We start from the raw sequence: 27,793 nt of genomic DNA, 5'->3' as shown, positions 1-27,793 counted from the left end.
TGTGTTTGGTGTTGGTGTGAACAAGAAGGAGTGCACTGAACTCACCGCTGTTTGAGTCTAGATGGCTTTTCCTGACTGTGGTCTTTGTGATTATTGAGCTCATCTCTGGATCCTGCGTATCTGTGAGCTTTCATCAGTACCTCAAATTCAGAATCTGCTTCTCCCTCCTCTGTATCTCTGAGGTGGCACACCACACTGCTGCTGCGGGGCACAGAGACCTCACCGGGGCTGGAGAAAACCTGTGCACACTCTATTGGCATGCTCAGACGGTAAAATCCAACATCGCTTGTGCTCCTTTCCTGCTGCCCAAAATACTTCTGTGTTACTTTCAGACATGGAGTGTTGTCAACTGTTCCATCAACACGAATCACCTAGGAAAAAATTTGAACATTGTAGAACATTGCATTTGACATTATTTTAAATGTTGATTTAAAATAATAGAATCTAAGATGTTTAGTAACAATGTGGTAGTCGACATATTAATAAAATAAAATAAAATTAAATAAATAAAAATTAAATTAAATTAAAGCAAGCATTCGGTTTATCTGCAAAAATATTATTTATCTACAAATGCATCACCCAAACTTGATGTAAATGAACTAACCTGTATGTTAGGATGGTTATTGGATATGGGAATGAACAAAGGCTCTCTCCAGCTCATCCATAGTGGTATCTCTTTGCTCATTTTCAAACCAAAGGGCTGGTATCCCTCTTGTAGGCCACACACACTGAAGTATTTTAGTGAGTCAACCTGACGACCCAAATTTAAACGTCCCACCTGGTTGATCCCTATACTACAGACAGGCAGAAAACCTAGAATTCATCAAAGAGAAAACAGTGAGAAATGTATGTTACACAAAGCAGAAAATTAAACCTTTATATGTATATTTTTTAAATATATTTGATAAATTTGTGTCAAAACGGAATGGAAAATGATCAAAGAGAACTCACCGTCAGATTTATTGAAGTCTTTTACAGCCAGTTCAGAACCACGACTGTTTAGCAGAAGCTCTCCATTAAGAGTAACCATCATTACGCATGTAGTCAGGTCCAACAAACAGCCAATTACATCCCCCCTCTTCCAGCTGCCACCCAATCGCTCTGCCCTGCCATGCCACCATTGCCCCTAAAGCATGACATGCAAAAAAAGAGATATATAATCTGTCATCTTTTTTATTTTATGATCCTTAACTGTTCCTAAAGGCAACTCAAGAGTCAAAACATATTTATGATCTCAGTACAATTTGCTTTGACAACATAAATTATTACTGAAATACCTTAGAACCATCAAACACAAAGGCCTGATCGTCTGACCCAAGATCCACATCGGGTTTACATCCAGGTCGTGCCCAGCCCACTCTCATCTCTCCATCAGTTATGGCTTCAAACTCAAAGTACCATTTTCCATCATGCACTGCAAAGAGCTGCTCCAGACGGAAAATACGAAATCTCTCTGCAGTCACAGACTTAATATTGCTGCTTGAAGCTATGGGAGGGAAAAACACAACCGTGTTCAAGTTTGATTAACATATACTTATATAAAATATTTTTATCATTTAGAGTGGCTGCTTTCTATTTTAATATATTTAAAATGTAAATTATTCCATTAATTTTGAGCAGCTATTACTCCGGTCACATAAACAAATAATTTTGGGTCACATAACCAAATAAAGAAATAATTTTAATATGCTGATTTGGTTCTCAAGTATTAATTTTTATGTTCCAAAAGTAAACTTTGTTAGTAAGTTTGAAATTTAATCAACTGTCCAAATGGTAACTATACTCTATAATCTATAAAATGTTAATGTTCCCACCATGTTCTTGCTCCAGCAATTCCACAGTATATCCAAACCCAAGAAGGGTACCCAGTGCGTCCCTCATGGCATCTCTACCAGACTGTTTGGTCTTCTCATCCAACAGGGAAAATGGCACTAGTTGAGTACTTCTCTTATACATTACATCCTAAAACATAAAAATATATATTGAGACAATTTCCTCATGGTAATATTGATGGTCTCAAGAAGACAAATTTGGCATTTTCATGCCAGTGATAATAAACAATTCCCAAGATCATATTTATACCATTTGTTTTCATAAAAATACTTTAATTTCTACCTGCTGTGGTCCACAGCTCCAGCCCTGCCTGATACGCTCTCTGGCCCAGATGTTGTGTTCATTCTCAGCCAGTTTGTCCACCAGCTCTTCCTGTGCAGCTGTTAGCACGACACGGGACTGATCCACCGGGGCTGGTTTATATCCATTCCACAACTCATACCTGGACAGATGAGGTAATCAATATTAATTTACATGCAATATTTTTCACTGTTTCTTTCATTTTAAGAGTAAAAGTCAGATGTCTTAGTGAGGAACTTTATTCTGATATACTTATTTGAAAGGCGGACATATTTCACATTCTCCTCAGCATGTTCATCAGAGAGTCCAATATGAACACCAAAAGCCAGAAGAGTCCTTCCACAACACAAAAAGAAGCATGATTAATAATAATGAGCTAATTAATACTTTATTAGGCACAATATTCAATGGAATACCTGAGGATTTCCTCAGATGACTGGAGGTTATGAATTCGCTCCTGATCTGGAAGTTTGGAAAACTCAACTAGACAAGGGTGTACTTTCCTGCTCTCATCTTTAACCTAGGAGAAGAGATTTATTTTCAATATACATCAGAATGAGATGGAGCTACTTAAAAGATGTTACTCTATTCTTACAGGTCCATAGGTCCATCCCTGCTCTATTTTGTCAATAAGCCAGAGTTCATGGATGTTTTCTGCCAATCTTTCTCTGATCTGCTCCAGCTGTGGAGGATATTCAACCTGACAAGATGCAGAGTTGAGCGCAAGGGTGTCAGACACTCATACAAGTTGTTGCAAGACCGATTGTAGCTTGAAATAAATGTGCTGATGCTAAATTTAAAATAATCAGAGGGTACTTAAAATTGAATAGTACCTCACTGGAATCCACTGGAATGGGGATAAAGGTCACTGGGCTTTTAGGTACCACAGGGCCTAAGAGGTCACGCTGGCTTTCAGTGTGATTTCGTGTGAGTTTGTGAAACAGTTCAAGCTTGCAGCGGGTTTTGGGGAGGAGAGCTTCGGTGCATGGAGAGAAACCAGCTGGAGGAAGAAACCTAAACTCCCCCTGTCGACCTCCAAACAGCACACGCACCCTAATGAAAAAACAAAACAATGCACTATTTAAGTTGTTTTAGGATGTACAGGTCATTATTTTGACTTGGGGAGGTCAATTTAAAACAAAATGAAGTAGATGGGGAATCATTGTGTGATGAATCATGAGCAAACAAACCTACAAGTAACAACATGCAAAATCAAAATCCATTCAAAGGTAACTCACTGCACTCCAGCTGAGAAGCTAATGACCGGAAACAGCAGCCCATCCACACTGAAGTTCTCCAGCATGCCTTGAACTGGCTGTCCATTGACCCGGAAGGAGATGCAGGTTGCACTAAGGTCAAGACAACAACTAATGACATCATCCTCCCTTAGCAAGTGCTGACTGGGTGAGGTGACCCTCCGACCTACACCTCCTAGGAAAGAATAAACAATAGTGTTTGGAGTTCACATTTATTTGATAGAAAATACAGTAAAAACATCAATATTGTGAAATATAATTACAATTTAAAATGACTGTTTTCTATTGTAATATATTGTAAAATTTTATTTATTCCTGTGATGGCAAAGCGGAATTTTTAGCAACCATTTCTGGAGTCTTTTATGCTTAATATATTATAATCAATGTTGAAAACAGTTCAAAAGAACTTTTATTTTTGAGCAATTTAATGCATTCTTGCTGATATCTTTTAAAAAAATTTAAACATTTGAACTGTAGTGCATGTACTTAGTCTCCATCTTACCTGTCCAGAGCTGGAGTCCATCAAAGCCATAAGAGCAGAGATCATCTCCTACACCATTTGACCCCCAGCCGTGACCCCCTGTGGGGGAGGGATGGTACCCTTCAGTGCTGGCCCAACCAACTCGTAGTTGAGTAGGCTCTGCTGTCACAAAAGGCTCTGCCTTCTCAACTACAACCTCATAATACCACTTCTTGTACTGGGCACAGTCATCTCTTGCACACAGGAAGATGTTCGGATGTACACTATACAGAAAAATATATATATATTTTTTTTTTTTTACATTTATACTCATAGCTGGTCAATTTCTATATTAGAACAGACTAAAAGAATATTTTTAGGCATGCAAATTATTACCTCTAAATGGGCCTTTCACTATTATTTTGTGGTGTGGGAGTTGATAACAAATCACCTGAAAACTTGGTTAACCAGTCTTGTCTGTAGCAGCAGGTCTCTTTCTGGCAGCAGTGTGTCACAAATCAAATGCTGATTAGAGCGGACGGCCATGCCATGACACACACAAAGTGAACACAACACATCCAAGATCTGCAGATGCAAAAAACAGAAAAAAAGAAAGAAAGAAAGAAAGAAAGAAAGAAAGAAAGAAAGAAAGAAAGAAAGAAAGGATACACTTTAATAATTAGAAGTGACAGTAATTGCATTTAAAATGTGACAATATTTCTATTTTAAATAAATGCATTCTTATGAACTAAAAAATATATTATTGGTTTTCATAAAAAATATTAAGCAGCACAACTGTTTTTAACATCATCATAATAAGAATGTTTCTTGAGAACCAAAACATCATATTAGAATGATTTTGAAGGATCATGTGACACTGAAGACTGAAGTAATGGCTATCACGGGAATAAATTAATTTAAAAATATATATTTATATATTACAGGTGTGTTACATTTACAGTTTAAATGTAACACAGTTTTAAATTATAAAATTATTTCACAGTTTTTCTATATTTTTGATCAAATAAATGCAGACCCCGGTACTGTAGAAAATGTTACCTTATGGTTCCTTCCATGTTTGTCCAGAAGTGAGATGATAGATTTTATGTGACTTTCCTTAATAACGTTCAAAGCTTCTGGACTTTCTACTAAAACACAATATAACACTTCCAATATTCCTAAAAACAAAAGTAACAAATGAGAGGGTGATGCATTAAAACAATGTCTAGACTCTAAAATCAGCTTATTCTAGTCACAATACGATTTTGCAAAACATCTACCAGAGGAAGCCTCCAGCCTCTCCAGTCTGCTGACCAGCCAGTCAAAGGAACCAGAAAAGTGGGCACAGTTATTCCGATTACCCCTGATTAGGGCAGCTGCAGGGAAAATAGGACATTGTTAATAAAAGCTAAACCTGAATTATAAATCTTGAAACATGAGTCATCCTATACCTAGCAGCTCATAAAAAGAGTTCAAGATAATTTCCCAAGACTCTCCTGCCTCTTTCCCAGCAGCATCTGCAAAATGAGTAGCACTGTTGTACACATGCAAGTGATCGATGCAGTCCAGCACCAGAGTGATTATACCCTGTGAAAAACACAATGAAGCAGAATAAAAAAGTAAACAGTTCAGATATTATTGCAGTGTTTAGCAAGATATATGAGTTTCTCATACGCCGCAGGTATTACCTCATCTTGGAAGAGATTTTGTCTGTTCTTCAGTGCTCTAATATCTCCCTGTCTGACCTCATGGTCCTGCCCCATTTCAGGACATTGAAAATAACCAAGCAAATCCTGGAGGGTCAGACGGACCATCTCAATTGGAAGATCCATATCAGTTTTGTTTTCCCTTTGGCTGACATCATCTAATCCCCTTTAGAAGTGAAGAAAAATCATTATGAAACATAAATGTGCTTCTTTGAACATTTTGGCCTTTTAAAACCATTTGCATATCTCAAATGCTCAAGCAAAACTGATAAGCACATATTATTTCATCTGCTACCACATTACTATTTTCTATATTTACCTAATGAATTTTGAGAAGAGAAGGGCGGAGCTTCGAATTAAACAAGCAGCTCGTGACTCCTCCCTCTGAGAGCGAGAGAGGGTGATTCCATCATCCATGTGACCTTCTGCTTGCAAAACAGCCTATGAGAGAGAACCACTTCACTTTAATTATTTTAACCAAAATTCATATCGGACGGAACCAATAAAAAGGAAGGTGTTTTGGCTTATTAACTTGAATTATTAACTTGCATTTCCTGAGTTCACTGGAACTGTCTAATGTCCACTACCTTTCAAATATTTTGGGGTCAGTAAGATTTTTTATTATTATTAATTTTTTAAAATAAATTAATTCATTTATTCAGAATGGATGCATTAAATTGATCAAAAGTGACAGTAAATACATTTATAAATTAAGCAATTTTAAAATGTATTACAAAAGAACATTATTTCAGAAAAATGCTGCTCTTATGAACTTTCTATTCATCACAGTTTCCACAAACAAATTAAGCACTGCAATGTTTTCAACATAAGAAACGTTTCTTGAGCATCAAATGAGCATATTAGAATGATTTCTGATGCTCTGTATTGTAAGTGTTCTTATCTAGTATGATATTAGGCCTTATTTTATTTATTTACACAAGTTTACCTGTCTCTGGGGAAGACTTTCCTTCTGTCTCTTGGAGTCAGTGGTCTGATATGTGAGCCAAAGGCCTGTGTCAACGTGCTGAATGAGGCAGAGAGAGTCTCCATATCTGATCTCAGGTGCACCCATGCCATCTCTCCTCTTAAAGTGTAAGCTCTCCTGGCTCTCTTCCTATAAAATACAGAAAGAATAACGTTTGTATTAATCATAATCAAAATGTATTACCACACCACACCTTGAGAAAAAGTGTAAACAGGAAAATGATGATGCAGACTATACAACATAATCAAAAATGTGGTTTATCTGGCTATGTTGTGTTTATAGCTGATATTATCCAACCTTCGATGCACGGAGACAGAACGCAGTACATTTAACATCAGCTCTTTCTCTCTCCACCAGCTGTAGTCCCCGATCATGAGTCAGTCCCAGGTATAAGCCGGTGGAAAGGTGGCGAAGACGGAAAGGCTGAACCCAGTGTGTGTGGCTGCCGCTCCACCTGCAAACAACCCTTCACTACTGTGATCTGACCAATACAGAAGGAATAAATATATACTTATATATATATCTAACTGTCATACACCAACTAACTGAAGGAATACCTACGCAACATGTAACGTTTCAAGTCTCCATAAAGATCGAGCCTGAAGAGATACCAAGCCACCCTCAAAATGGACAGACCTGGAGGAAAAGACGGAAAATGGTGAAATAGGATGTAATAAATGTAATTCAATCAGTTAGGTGACCTCTCTGACCTGCATTCCTCCCCTCTGTGTTCTGCTGCAGGAATGGTCAAACATTCATCTGTGTGTCCATGTAGCAGACGCACGGCATCCCCTCCTCTCACATGACCTACAGGTCAAAATCAAACAAAAATATTACATTATAAAATATTACAAAATAACTATAACTGTTTCATATTATCTATTATAGATATTGTATTTACAATGCACCCATATATATAATGTATAGAAATATATACACTGTGGGGGGAAAAATTACAAAATATTTCAACAAATTTCAGTCCCACTTTATATTAGGTGGCCTTAACTACTACTTACAATGTACTAAATTAATAATTTAATACAATGCACTTATTGCGTATATGCATGTTTTTACATTGTACTTATATTTTTAAAAATACCTGCATGTAAATACATCTGTAATTAATTTGTGTAATGACATTTATAATTACACTGTTGACCCATCCCTTACACCTTGACCCACCCTTAAACCTACCCAAACCCTAAATTTACCCGTATCCCACCTCAATAGCAGCAGAAGTGTTTTGCAATACAATATGAACATAATACAATACAATTATAAATACATTGTACTTATTTTTTGATGTAAGTACATAGTAGTTAAGGCCACCTAATATAAAGTGGGACCCAAATTTCAATTTAAAAAATTTAAATAGTCTATATATATTTAAAATATATATTTGTATCTATACATTTTTGTTTGTCCATTTTGAAATATATCTAAAACATACTGTAATATGGTTTTATCATATGGTCACAAAAACGGCATAATTTTTTAGGCAATCTCTTTAGTCACAATGCATGAAATTCTCCCAGTAAGATCTCCAGGCACTAAACAAATGTTTATGTGATTGATAAAGTGTGATTGGTCATCTACCCTGTGTATCTGCAGTCTGAGTAGAAACAAGAGCCACACTCCACAATGTCTGCTGGAAAGCAGCATCCACCCGGCCAATGCCGTTGTCATTACCTTCAGCATTACTCCATGACACATGCTAGAAAGAGAGACAGGTTGTCACACTGCAGAAAAATACTCATATAAAAACATATAAATAGATAACCAGGTGAATGAACTCACTAGGTATCTCTCAGAGGAAACACTAACTAAGATGAGATCATCACCCACTCTGACTTTCTCACCCTCGGACCTCTGTTTAGAGGCAGGGTGAACCGTCCACCAACACACCTCACCTGAATCCATACAAAACCATCATGACACTGATAATATGGCAGCCGTAGTCTTTATCAAACATGTTTTCATAGCAGAAGATTAAAACAATCACATGCATATTTCACACTACACAGGGGGAGAATATGAACTTACCCTTTGTGTCCTCCCGCAAACCAACATCAAAAGCCAGTTTGTCAGAGGAGAGGCCTGATGTGGACAGACAGCAAAGATACTAAAACAAGACAGAAGAGGTTTAAAGTTAAAACGTCATAGTCCCAGCATGGAAATAACAAGGTCAAATCAAAACTGGTTTTACCATGTTGCTGTAGACATGTCGAAAGAGAACCGCCTGGCCATAGAGCAGAGTACGACGCCCAGCTGCCTCACGTGACTGAAACAAAACCACTTTGTGATATTTTAGTGTTTGGCACACATTTTATCATTTGTTTACAACATGAATACACCTTTGGCTACATTACCCACCCCTGCACACTGGTCTTCATGGTTGGCCAGCATCTCCTGCAGCGCTCGGACCGACAAACACTGGTCAAGAACAAACACACACACAGAAAGGTCTGCGGGAACATTCTGTAAGCAAGAGGAAAGGTTTTTGAGAAGTATGATAATGCACATAGTAGACTGTTCTTACACACAGGATAATAACTTTGTTTAAAAATAAATAAGCAAAATGCGCATCTCACCTTTGAGTTGGAGGTGGACTCAAGATAACACAGCCGGTCACCGAAACCTTCTGCAGCTAAACACAGTTTCTGCTGATGAGGGCCTGATGAGCAACACCTCAATACCAGCTCATCCCTCTGAAAAACACATTCTCATTACAGACAAATGGAACAATTGAAAATGATACTATTATAAAATGAAAATAACACTATTATATTTTATATGAACTGTATTTATTTATTTATTTTAAATAGTATCTGAATTACACTGGGATAAAAAATGTCAAATTGTAAAAAGGAAAATAGACACATTGAGATTTGATTAACTGACCTCTGTACCAGTATTTTGCTGATGTTCATTTGTTAAATGTAAAATATTCTATTCAGCCAATCAATTACTGTCAAGACAAAATTATCAATTATTCAATTTTCCTTTTCCTTAATTTTTAACACGATGCAGTCATCATTACATTGAATAGGATTGTATAAAGGCACATACACCTCAAAACTAAACTCACAAACCTCAATGATATCAACAATGAACAAAAATCTGATAAAAATCACAATCAGTAATGTTGTTCAATGTTTTAATGGAATTAATTAATTGACTAAATAATGCAATCCTTTTTTCTTTTCTTTTTTTTTCAATATTTGTGATTTGAAAAGCCCCATATGCTAGATGGCATGTAATTGCTTCTCTTACAGTGTGGACAATAGCAGTGTTTCAGTGTCATTAGTGCAGTGTAGCCTTATAAGGACTGAATACTTAGGACTGACTTATCAGACAGTGAATAGAGAATTCCAACACCTCCAGCTGGTGCACTGACCAGTGGGTCTCACACACACAACCACACATATTCAACCATTCATGTCATTTTTAAAGCCTAGATTTAACACAACGTCAAACAATTAATGATTTCCAGCATGATACTGTTACAAACGCATGTGCTAAAATCCATACAGTGAATCAGTGGAAGTGTGTACTGTATGTGTGTGAGAAAGAGAGAGCACAGCATCCCATTTATCTCTGTTTTAGAGATATGGAGCTGAGAGTGAATAGCTCACACATCCAACAGACTCTCCAGTTCCTCTGTTACAGATAACACAAAGTAAAAATAGACGCCGGTGATATGGGTCAAACTCTCTCAAATGTGAATTCAAGCAATGTAAAAACATATAAAACCACATATATAAAACCCAACAATTAATGATACATACACAGTTACAGTATGAGCAATTTCTCAGTTAGCATGATATTACTAAATAACACTGTTAATGTCTGTGGTGCAGATCTACATTTCACGTATGCTGGAAACATGACTGTATATCCATATGCATGGTCAAAAATGTTTGTAACCCATCTGTTAGTATCTAATATTTATGTCCAAGAATCTCATTACGTCAATCTAATAGGAAATCTAACTGCAGTTTAATAATCAGCCCTTTTTTTCTGAAGTTAATGCAGTTCAGCATAAAGAAATAGTCAAGATATTATTCATTGCATTCAATTTTGTATTTTCCATTTTACTTACAGTTCGCAGAAACTGTATTTCATCTTCTACTTCTCCTATATCCATGTTCAGTGACTATGTAGCCGGACTTTGGAGGGACCTGTGTGTAAAAACCAGAAGACTGAAGAGCTCCACTCACCCAGCCGCAGGTGCTTAACTCATCCTGGGACAGAGAGACCACAATACCACCCATCATGAGATAATGCTGCTGAGATCTGATAAAGTTAAAGTGGGAAAGGGCTTTTCCATATATGGCAAGTTACAGTGGAGAAAGCATGCAAGCAAGGAAAAAATAAAGAAAACAAGAAAACAAACATCAAATAAGCATTAAACAAAAACAACGTGCAATTAATGTGAATGATCAACTAATTAATAATGAATTTACTGTCAATATTTTATACAAGTAAAAACTACTAAAAACAAGCAATGCATGCTATATTATACAAAATTCTCTATTATGCATACATGAATTCATATTTTAGGCCTACAGTATGTTAATTACACTTTATTCAAAACATTCAATAAAAAAACAGACTTGGCTTTTTCATAAGTAAGGTTTATTTCATTTATGTCACTGTAAAACACACATTTGGCTTTCTTGTTCATATAATTCAACAGCAGACATTCACAAATCACTTCTTTCATGTTAAAACTGATTTGATAGGTTAACAAATTGTCACTGAACTAGTGTGACTTACAGAAATTTGCTATTCATAAAAGCTTGATTGATACTCTGGGACTCACATACTTTAGAATGATTTGCATGCTGTGTTTAATACAGACAAGAAAACAATTGTTTGTGTGTAAAGCAGGCTGTTTGTCTGTCGCTCCAGAGGGTTCACATACTTTTACCCGCAACTGTAAATTTAGTATTTTATCATGATTTCTTTTTGCTTTCTTTATTTGACAAGCCCTGTTGTAGTGCATAGACTGACACTTCATGTAATCACCAAAGTGACGAAAATGTTCAAGCATTGGCAATATTTAAAATGTCTTGTACAACCAAATCAACAGCTGGTACTCTTATCTATCTGACTCACTGACAAAGATAGCCTCTTCCCACCTTATATAAACTGTTAATGTATATGAAATCAGGCACTGTTAGATTTCTGTAGTAGATTTGAGCTATTATTCATGTGGCTTTTTTTAAACCAGAAACACTACAGTACCAGAGCAAAAATAAGAAAAGCACAGTGGTTAGGTGAATCTCATTTGGGGATAATTCAAATGTGCAAAATCTTATATACTGTGGGTTTAACACTACTGCACAAAATAGATTTCATTCTGGAAAAGTGCGATTGGAAAAGATCAGAGTAAAATGCATAAAACCTATAATGTACTTAAAAGTATTTCATTCTGAATTTAGTGTAATTACTGATTTTAATGTATTTCAAGTGACATAATCTTTGTAGATTTTCTCTATTATAATAGCCTACATGAAAGACAATAAAATGGTTTCCCATGCCTTGGAATTTATGAGAAAGTGAATCTAAAATTCACAATTTTTTGGACTGCTACAGATAAATGTTCTTTTTACCTTCTTAATTGCATTATTTTCATTTCCAGACTGCATTCCATGTGTATTGACTTAAACATTTCATATCAATCATCTAGCAAAATACATCAACTGAGACTAAAAACTGAAATTGTGCTCATTGTGTTTATTTGCCATGTTTTCATTTCTTGAAGCTGCTGATCTGAGATGGGATTGTAAAAGGTCAGAGCTATTGAGAAAGTTAAAGGTCACTCTCTCCGTAGAGGGCAGTGGAGAAGGCAGTGTAGTCCAGGGCTCCAGGCAGGGCCCCGGGGCCGGTGTATGGGGGCATCCTGCCGATGCAGTACTCTGCCTGGTCTGGAGGAAGCTCTCGTCTCAACTCATCTTCCAAAATATATGGCTGCACAAGACACAATAAATAACAGATAAGTAATATGGAAAGAATTTTTCAGGTATATATGACCTTTCTGAAGAAAATCGAAAAAGTAAAAAAAAAAAAGTAAACAACACACACACACCTTGTCTGTAGCGAGGATCCTGAAGGAAGCGATGACCTGTTCAGCTGTGTCTGTGTCCCCTGTCTCTCTTGTCATGAAGTCAATGAAAGACTGGAATGACACAATGCCTGAAGCGTTTGGATCAACCAGCATCATGATCCGAGCAAACTCCACCTCACCCTGAAAAAACACAAATACAAACATTTATAGCATTTAAATTAAGTATCTAAATAAATATATGAAGAGTTCAGATGCAAAAGCCTCTAAGTGTCGTCTGAAATTTTCTTCCAAAATGAGCATTTTTATCAGGCTCCTATATTTATGTTCAGTTGTTTCACTTTAATTGCATAGAAAAGGACCTATACATTGCCATTAGAGTAAAATTACTGAACCTAAACATAGGAATCTGGTAAAAATACTAATTTTAGATGAAAATTTCTTGTTTCCAAGAATAAAATATCTAGGCAAAATAAATGTTTTTTTATTTTTATCGTTATTATTATTTTGCTCAGTTAATTTTATTAGATTTTATCTTTAAATTAAAATTAAATCAAAATTAACTGAGCAAAATAATAATAACAATAAAAGTAAAAAAAATTATTTTGTTTAGATATTTTATCCTGGAAAAAAATGGTTAAGAGTTTTTTTTTTTTTTTTTTGGTTTGTAATCAGTGAACCCTATTTAAGGTCCTACCAGATCATAACCCATCGAGATCAGACAGGCCCTAAAGTCATCAGAATCCATCGCCCCATTCTTCTTCTGCATGAGAAAGGTTAAAGGGCAAAGGTCGACAGTGTGTGGGTCACGCAGTGACATGGTCGGAATAATGAAGCAATGTGGAGTAGAGAAAGAAACAGCACCTAACACAGAAACACACACAAAGAGACAGCACACAACCACAAACAGAAAAAAACACAAGAGAGGTACATTACAACTATATACTGCTGCCCAATGAATTCATATGTATAAATCTATGCAAAGAACTACACATTGGGGTCAAAGGTTAGAGGTCATGTTGGTTAGTACCTGCTTTTCACTTCCTAAATGACTGATCAGGCATGCTTTAAACTCATCAGTCCTGAGTTTACCCCTCTCCTCCTGAGAGCAAGAACCCACAACAAACAAAAACATGCACAGAATGTGAGCAGAAATTAAGTAAAATGTGATTAATAAAATAGATAAAACAGCACAAAATGTCTTAATAAAGTATGTGTGCTTTAGAGCTATAGAGCTTCCCCAGGCACCGCAACATTGGCTGCCCACTGCTCCGGGTGTGTGTTCACAACTGTGTGTACACTTGGATGGGTTAAATGCAGAGAACAAATTCCGAGTATGGGTCAACATACTTGGCCACACACCACTTCCCTTTCCTTTCCCTATATTCAACATTATATTCAAATTATTGCCATTTAACTCTGATTTTAGCACAAATTGCATATAGTTCACATCTGATTTTAAACATACTAAATACTGCAAATGATCTCTCATGTCAAACTAAATTTTTTCCACTAAATGAACGGAAAGATAATTACCACTCTTGCACTGCAATGCCTCTGAAGAAGTGAAGGCACAGACATAACACAGTGCAAATATGAAATGAATGTGTCTCAGCTGAAATAAGAGATACATACAGATGTTTGTATAATGCTCAGTCAAAGTGGAAAAGGGTTCAGTTTAGTTAGTATGGTTTAATGATGGTTAGTATAGCATCCATTCTATAAGGAAACAGGCAAGTAGTTCGAGTACACAAAGGCTGAGTACAGCACCCGATCAAAGTGGTTGAAAGAGGATCGGAATTCATTCATCTGCTCCTGGCTGATGCCCTTAGCATCACGTGTCAGAATTTGAGTCTCAATTTCATTAATAGTGCGAGCGATCGTAGTCAAAAGAAGCTCCCAGCCAACACGAATATGCTGCAGAGGAAAGAGAAAAACTGTTGTAAAATCATGATTTGTTACATACATTTTAATGTACACTCCATTAAAACGTTTGGGGATTTTTTAATGTTTTTGAAAGAATTCTCTTATGCTCACCAAGGTTGCATTTATTTGATCAGAAATACAGTAAAAACAGTAGCAGTGTGAAATATCATTACAATTTAATATAAATGCTATTTTAATACATTTTCAAATGTAAGAAATGCAAAGCTGATTTTTAAGCAGTCATTGCTCCAGTCTTCAGTGTCACATGATTCTTCAGAAATCATTCACATATGCTGATTTGGTGCTTAAGAAACATGTCTTATTATTACCAGTGTTAAAAAAAAAGTTGTGCTTCTTAATACTTTTGTGGAAATCACATTCTTTGAAAAATTTCAAAAGAACAGCATTTATTTGAAATGAAAATCTATTCTATTCTATACCTAACATTATAAAATGTCTTTATTGTCACTTTTGAGCAACTTAATGCATCCTTGCTGAAAAAAAAAAAAAATTGTGTGTGTACCTCCATAGTGTAGTTAGTATGTTTGTTGTCAAAGATAAGTGACTCCTGGATGAGTTGGTGATCTCCCTCCAGTCTGTCAATGTTGGGTTTATAGCTGACGATCACATGCTCATACTGCTTCAGCTGCGTCATCTGATCCTCAAGAGTCCCACCCATCGCCATAGAACAATGACCAATGTCCTGATAGACAGACAGACAGACAGACAGATAGATAGATAGATAGATAGATAGACAGACAGACAGACAGACAGACAGACAGACAGACAGACAGACAGACAGACAGACAGACAGACAGACAGACAGACAGACAGACAGATAGATAGATAGATAGATAGATAGATAGATAGATAGATAGATAGATAGATAGATAGATAGATAGATAGATAGATAGATAGATAGATAGATAGATAGATAGATAGATAAAATAACATGTCTTATGTAGGTCTATCACTTTGGCACAGGTCAGTCACTCACCTCCATCCTGGCCTGTATCCAGGGTCCGATGAGGTTGGCTTGGGTAGCAAATTGGCGTCTGAGCCTTTCGTTAGCATGCTGTCGCGCTAACTCCTCCTGCAGTGCACTGTCACGCTGGGGAACCAGCTTCTTCACCTGAATTCACAAACACACATCATTATCATGATTATGATTTTGTATTGAAGATCACAGGAATTGTTTTGAATGGCTTAGAATTAGATATTAACAGATTGGAGTTATAACCAAAGAACACTTCTACATTTCTGTGCAGTAATGGAACAGAACCGAGGTCTGAGAGGTGTGTGTTTGACCTTGTCCCACTTGATGGCAATCTCTTCTGTAGTTATGGTGCTGTAGGGGTTGGTGAGGTCTCCACGAATGCCATAATTCTGGAAGATCTTCAGGACTTCCTGCTGAATGCCAAGGATCGCCTGCCTTTCAGCATCCGCCTCAGGAAGTGTGGCCTTAAACTGCTCGTGAGCAGCTATCAGAGTCTACACACAATGGAAAACTGTGGAACTTTGTGGTTTTCCACAAAAATGTTAAGCAATATTTTTTTCTTTATTGATAAGAAATGTTTGAGCACCAAATCAGATTATTAGAATGATTCTGAGGGATCATGTGACACTGAAGACTGGAGCACTGACTCCTTAAATTCAGCTTTGGCATCACAGGAATAAAATTAATTTTAAAGTATATTAAAACAGAAGTCATGTGTACCTGGACCTCTTCAATGGTGTGCACTATGAACATGTCCTGTAAGTCTTCCATGGCTACCTCCATCCAGTTATTAAAGGGAGCAGATCTCTTTGCGTATTCCAGAAACAACTGCTCCACCGTCTCCAAAAGTTTCTCAGTCCTCTGCAGAAATTAAACACTTCAAATTAAAATTGTTTAATACTTTGATTTAACAACAATTTGCTAGACAAAACAGGTTAGGAGACAGACAGCATACCTCCAAAGCCTCTCTGCGTTTCTGAGTGAGCGTACCCAGTTGGTCCCAGAGGTCACAAATACTTTGACACCTCTGATTCACTGATGCAACATCATAATAGTCCAGCTCACTTTAGAAAGATAAAACAGAAGATAAAAGATAAAGGACTTTAGGCCAAAATGTTGCATTTGCTATGGAGTCAGTCCCCCTCTAGTGGTTAATAGATGTAGTACTCACTAACTTTGCATTAAAGGAACACTCCACTTTTTTGGAAATAGGTTCATTTTACAACTCCCCTAGAGATAAACAGTTGAGTTTTACCGTTTTTGAATCCATTCAGCCGATCTCCGTGTCTGGCGGTAGTACTTTTATCTTAGCTTAGCATAGATCATTGAATCGGATTAGACCATTAGCATTTGGTCATCAAAAATGACTAAATGAGATCGGCTGAATGGATTCAAAAACGGTAAAACTCAACAGTTTAACTCTAGGGGAGTTGTAAAATGAGCCTATTTCCAAAAAAAGTGGAGTGTTCCTTTAATGCGGGAATATTCTAGACTTTTGTATCATTTGCTTTTTATGTAGACAAGGGGTCACCAGACTCGGCCCTGGAGGGCCGGTGTCCTGCAGAGTTTAGCTCCAACCCTAATTAAAAACACCAGAACCAGCAAATCAAGGTCTTACTAGGTATACTTGAAACTTCCAGCCAGGTGTGTTGAGGCAACTCTGCAGGACACCGGCCCTCCAGGATCAAGTTTGGTGACCCCTGATGTAGACCATCTGACAATTAATTTTTTCATGAGCATTTTCCAGCCTCTCTCTACGTATTTGAAGAAAGCAGACTGTTTTTGATCCTGTACCTCTAAGACTGCTGTTATGATTGGCTATCTACATTTCCTTACTTTGCTTTTTGTGTCTAAATTAACATCAGTGTGTTAATCATCATAAGTATGCTCCATAGATTATCAGTAATATCACCCTGTACTTACTGAGACAACAGAAAGGCCAGAAGCTGTCAGTCACTTACTAAATACATGCACACACACACACTAGCCAAGCCTGCAGGGAGATAATGAATGTTAAAATAGAAAGTCAGCGATTCAAGCGTTAAAGTATGCTGTAAGCATGGTGCGTGTATATGGATGTCTAGATATGGATAAGTAGTGTGAGAGATATGAAGCTATCAAGACCCTGTAAGGTGATGAGAAACTGACAGGTTAGTTACAAGGACAAAGTACTTGTGCACAACAATTCAAAGATTTGATGCTGCTAAGATTATTTCAAATATCTCTTACGCTCACCAAGGCTGCATTTATTTGATCAAAATACAATAAAAACAGAAATATTATTAATTTGAAGTACCTGTTTTCATTGTAATATAGTTTAAAATGTAATATATTCTTGTACTCCAATCCACTCTCACATGATTTTTTAGAAATCATTCTAATATGCTTATTATTACCAATGCTGAAAGAGTTGTACTGCTTAATATATTTGTGGAAACTGTGATACATTTTTTCAGAATTCTTTGATGAACATTTATTTCAATTACTGTCACTTTTGATCAATTTAATATATCCTTGCTGAATAAATGTCTTGATTAAAAAATGTATATTACCCTCCTCAAGCTTCTGAATGCACATATCAGAGTTTACATACAAACAGCTAAATGAAATGAAGATCAGCAAAAAAGATAGTACAAAGTATTTTTGAAGACATTAAATCTAATAGGTCATACTTGAGCTCCTGAGCAATTGCAGCAATCTGCTCGACTCTGTCCTGGTGGGCAGAAAGGTCACTCTCAAATGCCTCGTGTTTCCTCAGCAAAGCTCGGACTTCCATTAAAGATGCTGACTCGTAGTCCTTCTGGGTCAGCATCTCCTCCTTACCTATTGAAAAACACATGTAAAGCATATATTAAACCATCATATAGTGGACTTTCTTATCCAAAGTGGCTTGCAGTTCATTTGTATGCAAGTGCAAAATAGTGATATTTTATTGATGACACCACTTCCTATTTAGGACTTACCTGCAGCCCAGGTCTCATGGTTGGAAGCTTTGTGTCTGAATTTCTCTGCTAGATGGTCCAATCTTTCCAGCCTCCTGATCTCCGTCAGCAGCCATTCCTCATAGCCCTTCTCTACCAGTTCCAGCCCCTGCCATGCACTTGCTATGTCCTACACAGACAAACACATACCAAAAAAACATCAACTATGAAACCGATGAGAAGTTGCAAACATGTTCACCTTACTGGTTTATATGGGTATGTGTTTGTGAGTTATATACCTATAAAACTATATTTTTGGGGAAATAATTTGCTGAAAAATGCCCCTAAAGCTAGCTAGTTAAATAAATAAAAAAACAATAAATATCAACATAAATATAACAATAAAATATGCATATAATACATCTTAATATAAAATCTATTTAAATAAAACTAATAAGATTATATAAAATACATATTAAAATAAAAATGTTCAAAAGAACAATTGTTCAAAAAATATAAAAACAATTATAAAAACAGTTATAAATAACTACAAAAATAAACAAAACAAATAACATATTAAATAAAAATACATATTAAAATAAAAACCTATTAAATAAATAAATACATTTGAAAAATAAATCAATCAATAAATAAGCAAAGTGGTTGCGTCTGATTCGAAATCTAAGTAAAGGTTTGTCATGTGTGCGTATGTGTGGGTCAAATTCTCACCGAAACCATCTTGCCCTCAGAGGGCATAAATGCAGGCCGGTTGCTGATGCGTAGTTTAGTCTGCAGGGTGTTGAAGCTGATCTCCAGTTGACACTTCTCCTGCACTTTGGGAGGTTTGTGCATCCTGCGGTAATCTCGGAAATCCTCCAGCTTCCGCTGCATCTCCGACATGGTCTTCTCCGGCACACGATTCTCCAGCCAGGGAATGGTACGTCTGATCCACTCCAACAGCTAGAGAGTAGATGGAACATTTATGTGTAATATGTGTCTGTGTGCAGTGTGGGGAGTGGTGGAGTGTATCGGACGTGCGTTTATTTCTCCTGACCTCACTAGCTAGTCTTTCATAATCCTCCATCAACTTCTCATTTTCCTGATTCACTCCCAGCACCTTACAGATCCTGTTAGCAGCAGTTTCAGCCTGAGGGAGAGAACCACAGTAAGAATGAAGGTAGAGATGAATGCGAAGATAGTTGATCTGCTCAATCTAGCACATGCAAAACTCAATACCTGTTCAGCTCCAGCAAAGGCATGGTAGAAGCAGGACACATATGTCATAATAGCTCTGTCATCAGGCTTTGGGGTGCTCAGGATGTCTGCAGGGAGAGGAGATGAGCTAAGGGACAACTACATAAAGTTAAGGTGGAAACAAGGTGCAAGGGAAGAAAACACAAGTCATGTTCATCTGCTAAAGTGGAAAATGAGGATACGCCTATGTGGACTGAAGGGGCTGTACATTCAGGCATAGCTATATTTCTAACACTCCTAGAATGTGCTCAGGGATCAGATGTACCTTCTGAGCCTCTGCAAAGGTGTTATAATAACTGGAAATATACGTCAAGACTGTCCTCTCATCAACATTGCTAACTAGGACTGTGGAGCAAAAGCCACATTTTGTTTTTTGGTTGAATTTGCATCTAGTTTTTACAATATTGTGTTCTTGCTGCTTTATTGTAAGGAACATGAGTCTAGAACTTGGTTCCTCCCAAGGTTTCAGTTTTTCTTTGCCAGTCAACTGCGACATATAGACAATACTCAGGGTAGGTGCCACATTTTAGGCAATAGTGTCTTAAGGTCTTATATCACAAGCTTTCTGACACCATAACATGTTTGTGAAAGACATATTTCAATGTTTCACTGGCTGAAAGCTTTGTATTCAGATGGAATGGTATATGGAGTGTTGTGGAATTTTCTATGCTTATTGTTTACCCTCTGCATCCAGCATTTTGGGGATGTCCAGATGTTTTTCAGCAATGTCAAATGCCAAATTCAGATTACCCAGTGGATCATCCTGCATAAAGACATAAGGAGAGAAAAGGCATACTGCTTCACCAATAAATAAAGCATAAGAAATAATACATATCACCGAAAAACTTAATCAATATAAATCAAAATTATTCCCATGCAAAAGTGAGTGTCAGTATTCAGGTGCCACTAGAGGAGAGAGAAAAATTTAGCTCTATAATTCTTAAACAAAAAATAAAAAAATAAGGATTTCAAATGATAAATTAGTTAAAATTTAGCACTGACAAAAAATTGAAAGACTGGTTGCCCTTTAAATACAAAGGCCTTTTAAATTACAAAAAAAATAACTACACTACTGTTCAAAAGAAATAAGTTTAGTTAGTAAGGGTGCATTGTGTTGATCAAAAGTAAGAGAAAACATTCATGAAACAAAAGACTACTTCAAAAATGCTGTTCTTTTGAAATTTCTATTCATCAAAGTATCCTGAAAAAAAATGTATTAAGGTTTCCACACTGAAAACTGTCAACATTGACAATAAAAAAATACAAGGTTTCCTGCAAGAATAGTAATCAATTCTTCCATTCTGCATCCTAAATGTGCATGTCTATGGTGATTATAAATGCTTGTATTAGTGGATGTGTGTGTAAGCAGAGTCTGGGGATCAAGCTTTTGTTCTCTGTGTCAATAAAAAGCTGTATTGCAGGACATCAGCAGCTGCAGGGGGTCCTGGACCCTCCTGGTGCCCGTGTCCAAACTAGGACCACTGGGGTTCATGGTAAACGCTGGATTACCCCATTCAAGCTCACCTGGAGCCGTCAGTGACAGCTGAAAGGGATAAGAATGTCTGTGTGTGTGAGAGGACATTTAGTCACTCACTGTTGAACTGACTGACCCTGACAAGCTAAATAAATCCTTAATCTTCAGCGGTCTGATCTAACCAACTAATTAAAACCATAGTACACATACACTCATTCACACCGACTTGGAACATGGCTGGAAACAATGTCTCATCCTGCTCATGCATTTATGATTCCCTATTCTAAACTGGGAGCTAAGAAATCAAATCTAACATGTCACTGGAGTAACTAACATGCTTCTAGAACTGCATAAATTCCACTTTGAAGGGCCATTAGACACAACAATTTCTAATATGGATTCTTAGAAAGCATCTTTTAGAAACAGTTCTGGTGCTCCAATTATGTGGATCACTTTTCCAAGTTCTATTCCAAGTCAGGATTATTGTAAACCCAAATGGTCTTCTGAGAATACGTGTTATGGACTCTTGACTGCCATAACAACTAGAGTTATATACACATTACTGTTCAAAAGATTGAGGTCAGTAAGGTAAAAAATGTTTTTTGAGCACCAAAACAGCATTATAAAATGATTTCTCAAGGATCATGTGACACTAAAGACTGGAGTATTGGCTGTTATGTCAGCTATCTACGCAAATTTGCCATCAACAAAACAGAGAATCTCAATCCTGCTCCTCCACAAAATTCCTGGAGAGTTCAGCTCTAATCATAAAACATGCATGAAACCTGCTAATCAAAACATAATCGCTATATCAAGTCTTAATCACTACCTAGCATAAAATTCTTGCTAACTCTCACATTTGACTCTAATAGGGTTAGCATGTTAATAAGCTAAAAATTTACTGTAACAAGCACAAACATAGCACACACAAATAGGCAATTGGTATACTACTGGCTGAAATATAAAAACAGGCAAAGTATTGTTTCATCTTTTTTAAATGTTAATTAACATTTCAATTGCCTGGAGTGCTGTTCTGGATGGAATCGGAGATGAATGGCAATGCTATTTCCAACAGATAGCTTTCTCCAAGTACAAGATCTAAACACTGCAAGAAGATAGATGTCCAGCAGGACTGAGCACCCCTAATCTATTAAATTCATTTTATTATGGAAAACATCACATCCAATAGCATAAACACTTGTGCTACCTCCAGATTATAAAAATCAATCAGTTCTGGTTTGTGTCTGTGAATAAGTGCACAGAAGGCCAGTCCATCCTTCCAGCTACTGAAGCCACAAAAAAGAAAAGAAAAAGTGAATTTATGATTATACATGCAATAAATAAGATGTCCTTCGGATGAGACGTTAAACCGAGGTCCTGACTCTTTGTGGTCATTAAAAATCCCAGGATGTCCTTCGAAAAAGAGTAGGGATGCTACCCTGGCATCCTGGCCAAATTTGCCCATTGGCCTCTGACCATCATGGCCTCCTAATCATCCCCATACAGTGATCGGCTTCATCACTCTGTTTCCTCTCCACCAATAAGCTGGTGTGTGGTGGGCGTTTCTGGCGCTATATGGCTGCCGTCGCATCATCCAGGTGGATGCTGCACACTGGTGGTGGTTGAGAAGATTCCCTCCCTTCTATATAAAGAGCTTTGAGTACCCAGAAAAGCGCTATATAAATGTAACAAATTATTATTATTATTATTAAGATGTGGATCTACTACAGACTAGAAGTCAGGGTGGGAGTGTGATGAACTGTGACGAAGATGTTAGACACATACTGTAAACACACACCATCTGTGCAGTGATATCAACAAATGAAACATCAGGATGTTGTGGCAGACATGTTATTTTACTACTGTGATAGGACTGTTAGATCAAAGGATCAAAGGTTAATCTGGGGTCACACTTAAGACCTTGTTGAGTTTGGCGTAGTCAATGAGGTCAGGCCTGTGCCTGTGGATGAGAGCGCACAGCGCCAAGCCATCCTTCCAGCTTCATCAGAGAGACAGAATATCAGGGTCATGATGGAATTAACATAAAAACTGAAACTATGTAACTGAAAATAATAGCGTATCTGTTTTTTACTCATATTAAAATAAAAAACATTGATATCACCTTTCAACGTTTTTGCACCCATTAAAGAGCCTCACCTGACATGAAAGTTTTGAACATTGACATTCCTGTAAGGGGCAGTCTTCCTCTGACACCACAGCAGAAGCCCTTCTTTAGCCGAAGTTTCTGAAAGATGATTTGAGAATCATTATATAATTCACACATGACTGATCTAATTGTTCCTATGTGCTATTAAATTATTTACACATTACTAAGGGTTGTGAAATGTGCTATTAATAATAATAATTATTATAATAATACATTTTTTGCTATTTATGCAGACATTGTGTGACATTTTATGTTTGGGAATTATTTTCTTTACCTTCAACAGAGATATCCTGAATGGCGAAGCGAAGGATGATGGTCCAGATCATTCCTAGAGTCATTTTCACATTTCCATCCACAATTTCTACAAAAAATATGCCAGGAAAGTCATTGCTTAGTTAAATAAAGGGCTAAGCAAGTTTGTTTATTAAATTATACCTTGAAAAAGGCTACTAGCCGAAACGTTGGTTAATAAATATGCTTAAGTGAGTGTGCAGTTGTTCACCTCTTAACTGATTCATATATATTTTTTCCCTCAACTTGTACCTCATAAGGAGTGCGTTTGCTTTGCCTCGCTTGTTCTACTAAGCAAGTTAAAATGACATTACTTTTTTTAAATATAGGATATATAACATTTTAAAATATGCGACGTGACATACAAAATTAATAACCTGCATCCCCTAAATTCTTTCTTTATATAGTTTATTTATTTATAAAATCCCAGAAATCCAGGTAACATTAGTTGTGCAATAAAGCATACCTTCAGCTCCAATGGAGACTAGTTTCACTCCTTTACTGGTGATGAAATCAAGGGCTTTGTTGACATTGGCTATCTTGTGAAAACGCATCTTTCCTCTGTCAGGCTTGGGTAACCTCTCACCTGCCAAAATACAACGCGTCATGAAAACTTTTATTGGCATATAGCTGATATTACATATTGTTAAGGAAGTTCAGCATGTTTACTTTGAACATACAAAACTGTCAAAGGAAAAAAAAGCTGTAATTATTGCCAAGTATTTTGTTTGCTTGACTAATTATATTACTTTGACATACTCATCTCTGACTGATAACAGAATACTTTCTGATTGCAGTACTGAAACATACATGCAAGCTTCTTTGAAACAATATGTATTGTGAAAAGTATACAAATGAACTTGAAATGAATTTACCTGAGATGACTTCAAGCAGCAGCATTAGTTTGAGGCCATTCCTGAAGTCTTCCTCTATGTTCTCAATCTGTGTCCCAGCTTTCCTCAGGTGAGAGTTACACCAGGCCGTGAACGTCTGGGAAACAAGTACAATACACATCAACATACAGTTCTCCAACCTCACATAGACACTCCATGTCTATGTCTTACCTATCATTGGCAAAGCATTTGTATCCTACACTCAACATTCATCAAATGCAGAATCCTTGCACAAACTATATACTAAGCCAAATGTGTGGGAGTATACCAGATTTAAGTCTTAACAGGTTTGTTGTGATAAAATGAAAGCCATTGACACCACTTTCAGGTCAAAACCTCACTGCATGGGTAACTGCAGAGGACTGTGCCAACAAAATGAATCTTATCTTGTGCCTATTCCAAGAGAGGCGGTAGTTGGTAGTTCTTCAACTAGTTCTCAAAAACTGTATGAAAAAACATGGGGGAAAAGATATGACCTTTGATGCCAGGGCTGCAAATTAAGATTCCTCAGGCATCAAATAAGAGTTAAAATTGGTCAAATAAAATAAAATAATAAAACAAAACAAAATAAGAGGACCAATATTAAAATGGGTTTTCACATATTTGTGACAGGTGCAGTTTTCTAAAGAGATGGAGACTGGCTAATCTCAAGTTACAGAATGACCTGTGCTGCTTGCCAAAAATATGTAAGTTTCTGCTACTGTATATAATTCCACTATCACAGGGATATAGGATATATGCACAAACATTGGAATTACAAGCAAATTTAATCTAAAGGACAAACGTTATCTAAAGGACACGTTATGACCCAGTAATGGTGAGTACCATTTCATGGAACAAAATGTGGCTGTACTGCTGCCCACATCTGTATTAGGTTGCACTCTCAAATCCACCGCTACCCTTTGGCCATTTTTTAGACTTAATGGAGCGTCTTTTTAATCCCTCAAAGCACGTTCAGTCATTGCTGGGCAGATGAAAGCTTTACTGTGGACTCAAGAGTGCATTCCTGCGAGGTAATAGTGTAAATATAGCTCTCTCTGCAGTGTCTGTTTCTGATAAGAGACCTGATGAAGTAGGGCTCACACTGTGGATAAAGATATGAGATTGAATACAACATGTATCGCCCTGCTGTGTTGTCTAATCGGACAGGAAAGAATTTCATTCATTCTGTAAAACTGTAGGGTGTGTCTGCAGAAACATGCCTGCGTGGGGCGATGGTCTCTGGAAGAATTAAAAAAGAGTGATTAGACCCTAACATCATAGATCAGCAAGCAATATAAGTCTGCGTCTAACATTTGAGCCATAGCTATTAATAAATATGTTGTAAGTTATTTTGGTAAGAAAGGATATCTGCTAAGTATAAATAAAGTCAGTAAGGTTCAGTTTAAGGCCTAAATGAATTCTATTATCACCCAACTAGCCTGGACCAGCAATCATGTTCTATAAAGCCAACCAGATTTAACAGAGGATCTAAATGCAGACCACAGGTGGAGACTAACTTCCTTACTAAACTTTTTTTTACTTATAAAATGGGGCTGCACTGACAAAAAGATCACTAAGGTTATGTTATGTTTTTGCTACACTAAAATTTTCTCAATTATATATGGTCTGATATGTAAGTGTAATCACCAAACATGTAAAAAAAATTTACAGGTCAAATCAATGTACATGTTTTATTGTTCAGAGTGGAAGAAGTGCTGTAATTTTGATACAGCGAGAAAATGAATGAATTGGTTTAAGTGAGAGTGAGCCTGCAAGAGAGAGAAAATCCACTTATGTGGATCTAGTCTATAATCAGATTGAAGATGTGGATTGTTCAGATAAAGAAGAAAGTTTAAGATCACCTGCTTAAGACACCATTTAGAGACCCTCAAAACAAAATCCCCCAATCTTTGGTTTACTCTGACCATTAAAACTAAAAAAAATAAAAATCTACACACCAAATCTAGAGTTTGATATAAAATCAGTTATAGTAGCCTGGCTATGTCAGTAAATAGATAAAGGTGCTGTTTATACACACAAAAGAATTCCCCGCCAAGGACACCGGATTAAGCTACTATAAAGCCTTTTGGTGGTGGAGTTAAAATTAGCCCCTGCATCCATTCTAATCCCAAGGACGTCATCCTGTGTTGGATGCATCTGTTGACAGTCCGCATTCCAGTCATATCAGCAACAGACACACAGAGCCGCGCGCTGCTGCGCTATTGTTAGTTCGGTACCCGCTGCATCCATCCTCAGCGCGCGCTCCAGACCCCTCCGTGACACTGACAGACCACAGAGCCCATAACAGGACGGGATTCCTTTGCAAACAACTGATAGCTAAATCATATCTTAAATTACACACATAGGCTACATAGATGAAAATATAGGCTATCAAAGAAAATATAGGAAATATTTTAAAAAAAATGCACATGGAAATAAAGTTAACGTTTGAACTTTATCTTAAATATTTCTAACTTAACTAATTATCTGTAAATCATTTTATGATTATAATAAGCGCAAATTTTTCTTACCTTCCGTTGCTGTTTTTCCCATGCTGGATCCAGCAGTAAATCCCGGTCCCATTCTTCCTCCTGGATCATGTAGTCGTCCGGTTCATATCCATTATCATATGGAACGGAAAGCTCGATTTGATTCATCATTTTCAAGCGTTATATTCTCTTATTTGATGGGTAACTTGTGATAATCTGCTTCTGAGCTTGAGTTTTTGGTGTGAGTGGACTCTTTAGTGCCTCAGGTGTCTCTCTCTCTCTCTTTCTTTAGTTCGTGTTGGTTTCCAGTCTCGCGGCAGCAGAGCGCGAGCAGTGACAGCAATGAGAGGAGCGACTGTCAATTAGTACTGAGGGGTCACATGACCTCTTCTCCTTCCACCCGCGGAACGTCAACTTTATTTGAACGTTAATGTAACACACCAGCAACCTTCTCCATTACTTAAACAAGAGCAGTCACACCTAAAAACTTCCTAAACTCTCAATATTACATATATAATTCACACAAATATTTCACTGCATAGTTTAATTTGGTTCTACCAGAAGTTGCTTTGAATTTTTTAAATTGTGCTGTTAAAAAGTTAGTTTTAGGTATAAATACTTTATGCTGTTATTTCATAGATTAAAGTTTAAAGCCCCTTTAAACAGTTTGTGTTGGATACTAGGTCAGGCAGTTGTAATACAGTTCAAACCTATGGTTCAAACCCAATGATGCCCGGGAAAATTTGTCACATGGGGTTAAGTAATGCTGAATGTACAACTTAACGCTGT

At 36.9% G+C, this 27,793-nt stretch overlaps 2 protein-coding genes across 4 annotated transcripts in view; both read right to left on the bottom strand.

Moving 5' to 3' along the window:
* ryr2b (ryanodine receptor 2b (cardiac)) overlaps positions 1-10,791 on the bottom strand; it is a 55,794-nt gene extending 45,003 nt beyond the window's left edge. Inside the window, exons 1-29 of the mRNA XM_079386099.1 lie at positions 10,643-10,791; positions 9,132-9,248; positions 8,914-9,018; positions 8,747-8,821; positions 8,584-8,662; positions 8,338-8,450; positions 8,137-8,254; positions 7,251-7,347; positions 7,102-7,176; positions 6,838-6,994; positions 6,502-6,669; positions 5,875-5,996; positions 5,538-5,721; positions 5,301-5,436; positions 5,130-5,225; positions 4,909-5,027; positions 4,301-4,434; positions 3,892-4,133; positions 3,372-3,564; positions 2,967-3,186; positions 2,729-2,833; positions 2,550-2,653; positions 2,386-2,469; positions 2,116-2,275; positions 1,815-1,962; positions 1,278-1,486; positions 952-1,126; positions 605-813; positions 46-371 (exon numbers count right to left, since the gene is read on the bottom strand). Of these exons, the coding sequence (XP_079242225.1) occupies positions 46-371; positions 605-813; positions 952-1,126; positions 1,278-1,486; positions 1,815-1,962; positions 2,116-2,275; positions 2,386-2,469; positions 2,550-2,653; positions 2,729-2,833; positions 2,967-3,186; positions 3,372-3,564; positions 3,892-4,133; positions 4,301-4,434; positions 4,909-5,027; positions 5,130-5,225; positions 5,301-5,436; positions 5,538-5,721; positions 5,875-5,996; positions 6,502-6,669; positions 6,838-6,994; positions 7,102-7,176; positions 7,251-7,347; positions 8,137-8,254; positions 8,338-8,450; positions 8,584-8,662; positions 8,747-8,821; positions 8,914-9,018; positions 9,132-9,248; positions 10,643-10,687 (4,115 nt within the window). The 5' untranslated portion in view covers positions 10,688-10,791. The remainder of the gene's footprint in view (positions 1-45; positions 372-604; positions 814-951; positions 1,127-1,277; positions 1,487-1,814; positions 1,963-2,115; positions 2,276-2,385; positions 2,470-2,549; positions 2,654-2,728; positions 2,834-2,966; positions 3,187-3,371; positions 3,565-3,891; positions 4,134-4,300; positions 4,435-4,908; positions 5,028-5,129; positions 5,226-5,300; positions 5,437-5,537; positions 5,722-5,874; positions 5,997-6,501; positions 6,670-6,837; positions 6,995-7,101; positions 7,177-7,250; positions 7,348-8,136; positions 8,255-8,337; positions 8,451-8,583; positions 8,663-8,746; positions 8,822-8,913; positions 9,019-9,131; positions 9,249-10,642) is intronic.
* On the bottom strand, positions 9,756-27,438 carry LOC306850786 (alpha-actinin-2-like). 3 transcript variants are annotated; one of them, XR_013782439.1, is made up of 22 exons: positions 27,047-27,342; positions 24,516-24,630; positions 24,107-24,226; positions 23,624-23,710; positions 23,340-23,427; positions 23,103-23,181; positions 20,390-20,471; positions 19,691-19,776; positions 19,509-19,601; positions 19,184-19,414; positions 18,497-18,644; positions 18,206-18,356; positions 16,489-16,597; positions 16,254-16,394; positions 15,845-16,027; positions 15,534-15,668; positions 15,060-15,239; positions 13,831-14,527; positions 13,641-13,712; positions 13,308-13,474; positions 12,635-12,793; positions 11,159-12,516 (listed from the first exon to the last, which is right to left on the bottom strand). XR_013782439.1 is itself a non-coding variant. In XM_079386646.1 (21 exons), the coding sequence occupies exons 1-21, from the start codon at positions 27,173-27,175 to the stop codon at positions 12,358-12,360; spliced, it is 2,688 nt and encodes an 895-aa protein (XP_079242772.1). In that variant the 5' UTR covers positions 27,176-27,438; the 3' UTR covers positions 9,756-12,357. The 3 variants fall into 3 exon arrangements, 2 of the variants coding, with proteins under 2 accessions (XP_079242772.1, XP_079242773.1); XM_079386646.1 differs by lacking the exon at positions 13,641-13,712 and having other exon boundaries at positions 9,756-12,516; positions 13,308-13,373; positions 14,381-14,527; positions 27,047-27,438; XM_079386647.1 differs by lacking the exons at positions 13,641-13,712; positions 23,103-23,181 and adding an exon at positions 22,390-22,465 and having other exon boundaries at positions 9,756-12,516; positions 13,308-13,373; positions 14,381-14,527; positions 27,047-27,339.
* Between the last annotated feature and the right edge of the window lie 355 nt (positions 27,439-27,793).

This window comes from Barbus barbus, assembly GCF_936440315.1.
Source record: "Barbus barbus genome assembly, chromosome: 30".
NCBI lineage: Eukaryota > Metazoa > Chordata > Actinopteri > Cypriniformes > Cyprinidae > Barbus > Barbus barbus.
Note: the sequence above shows the minus strand (reverse complement) of the source record. Positions and strands in the feature narration are given on the sequence as shown.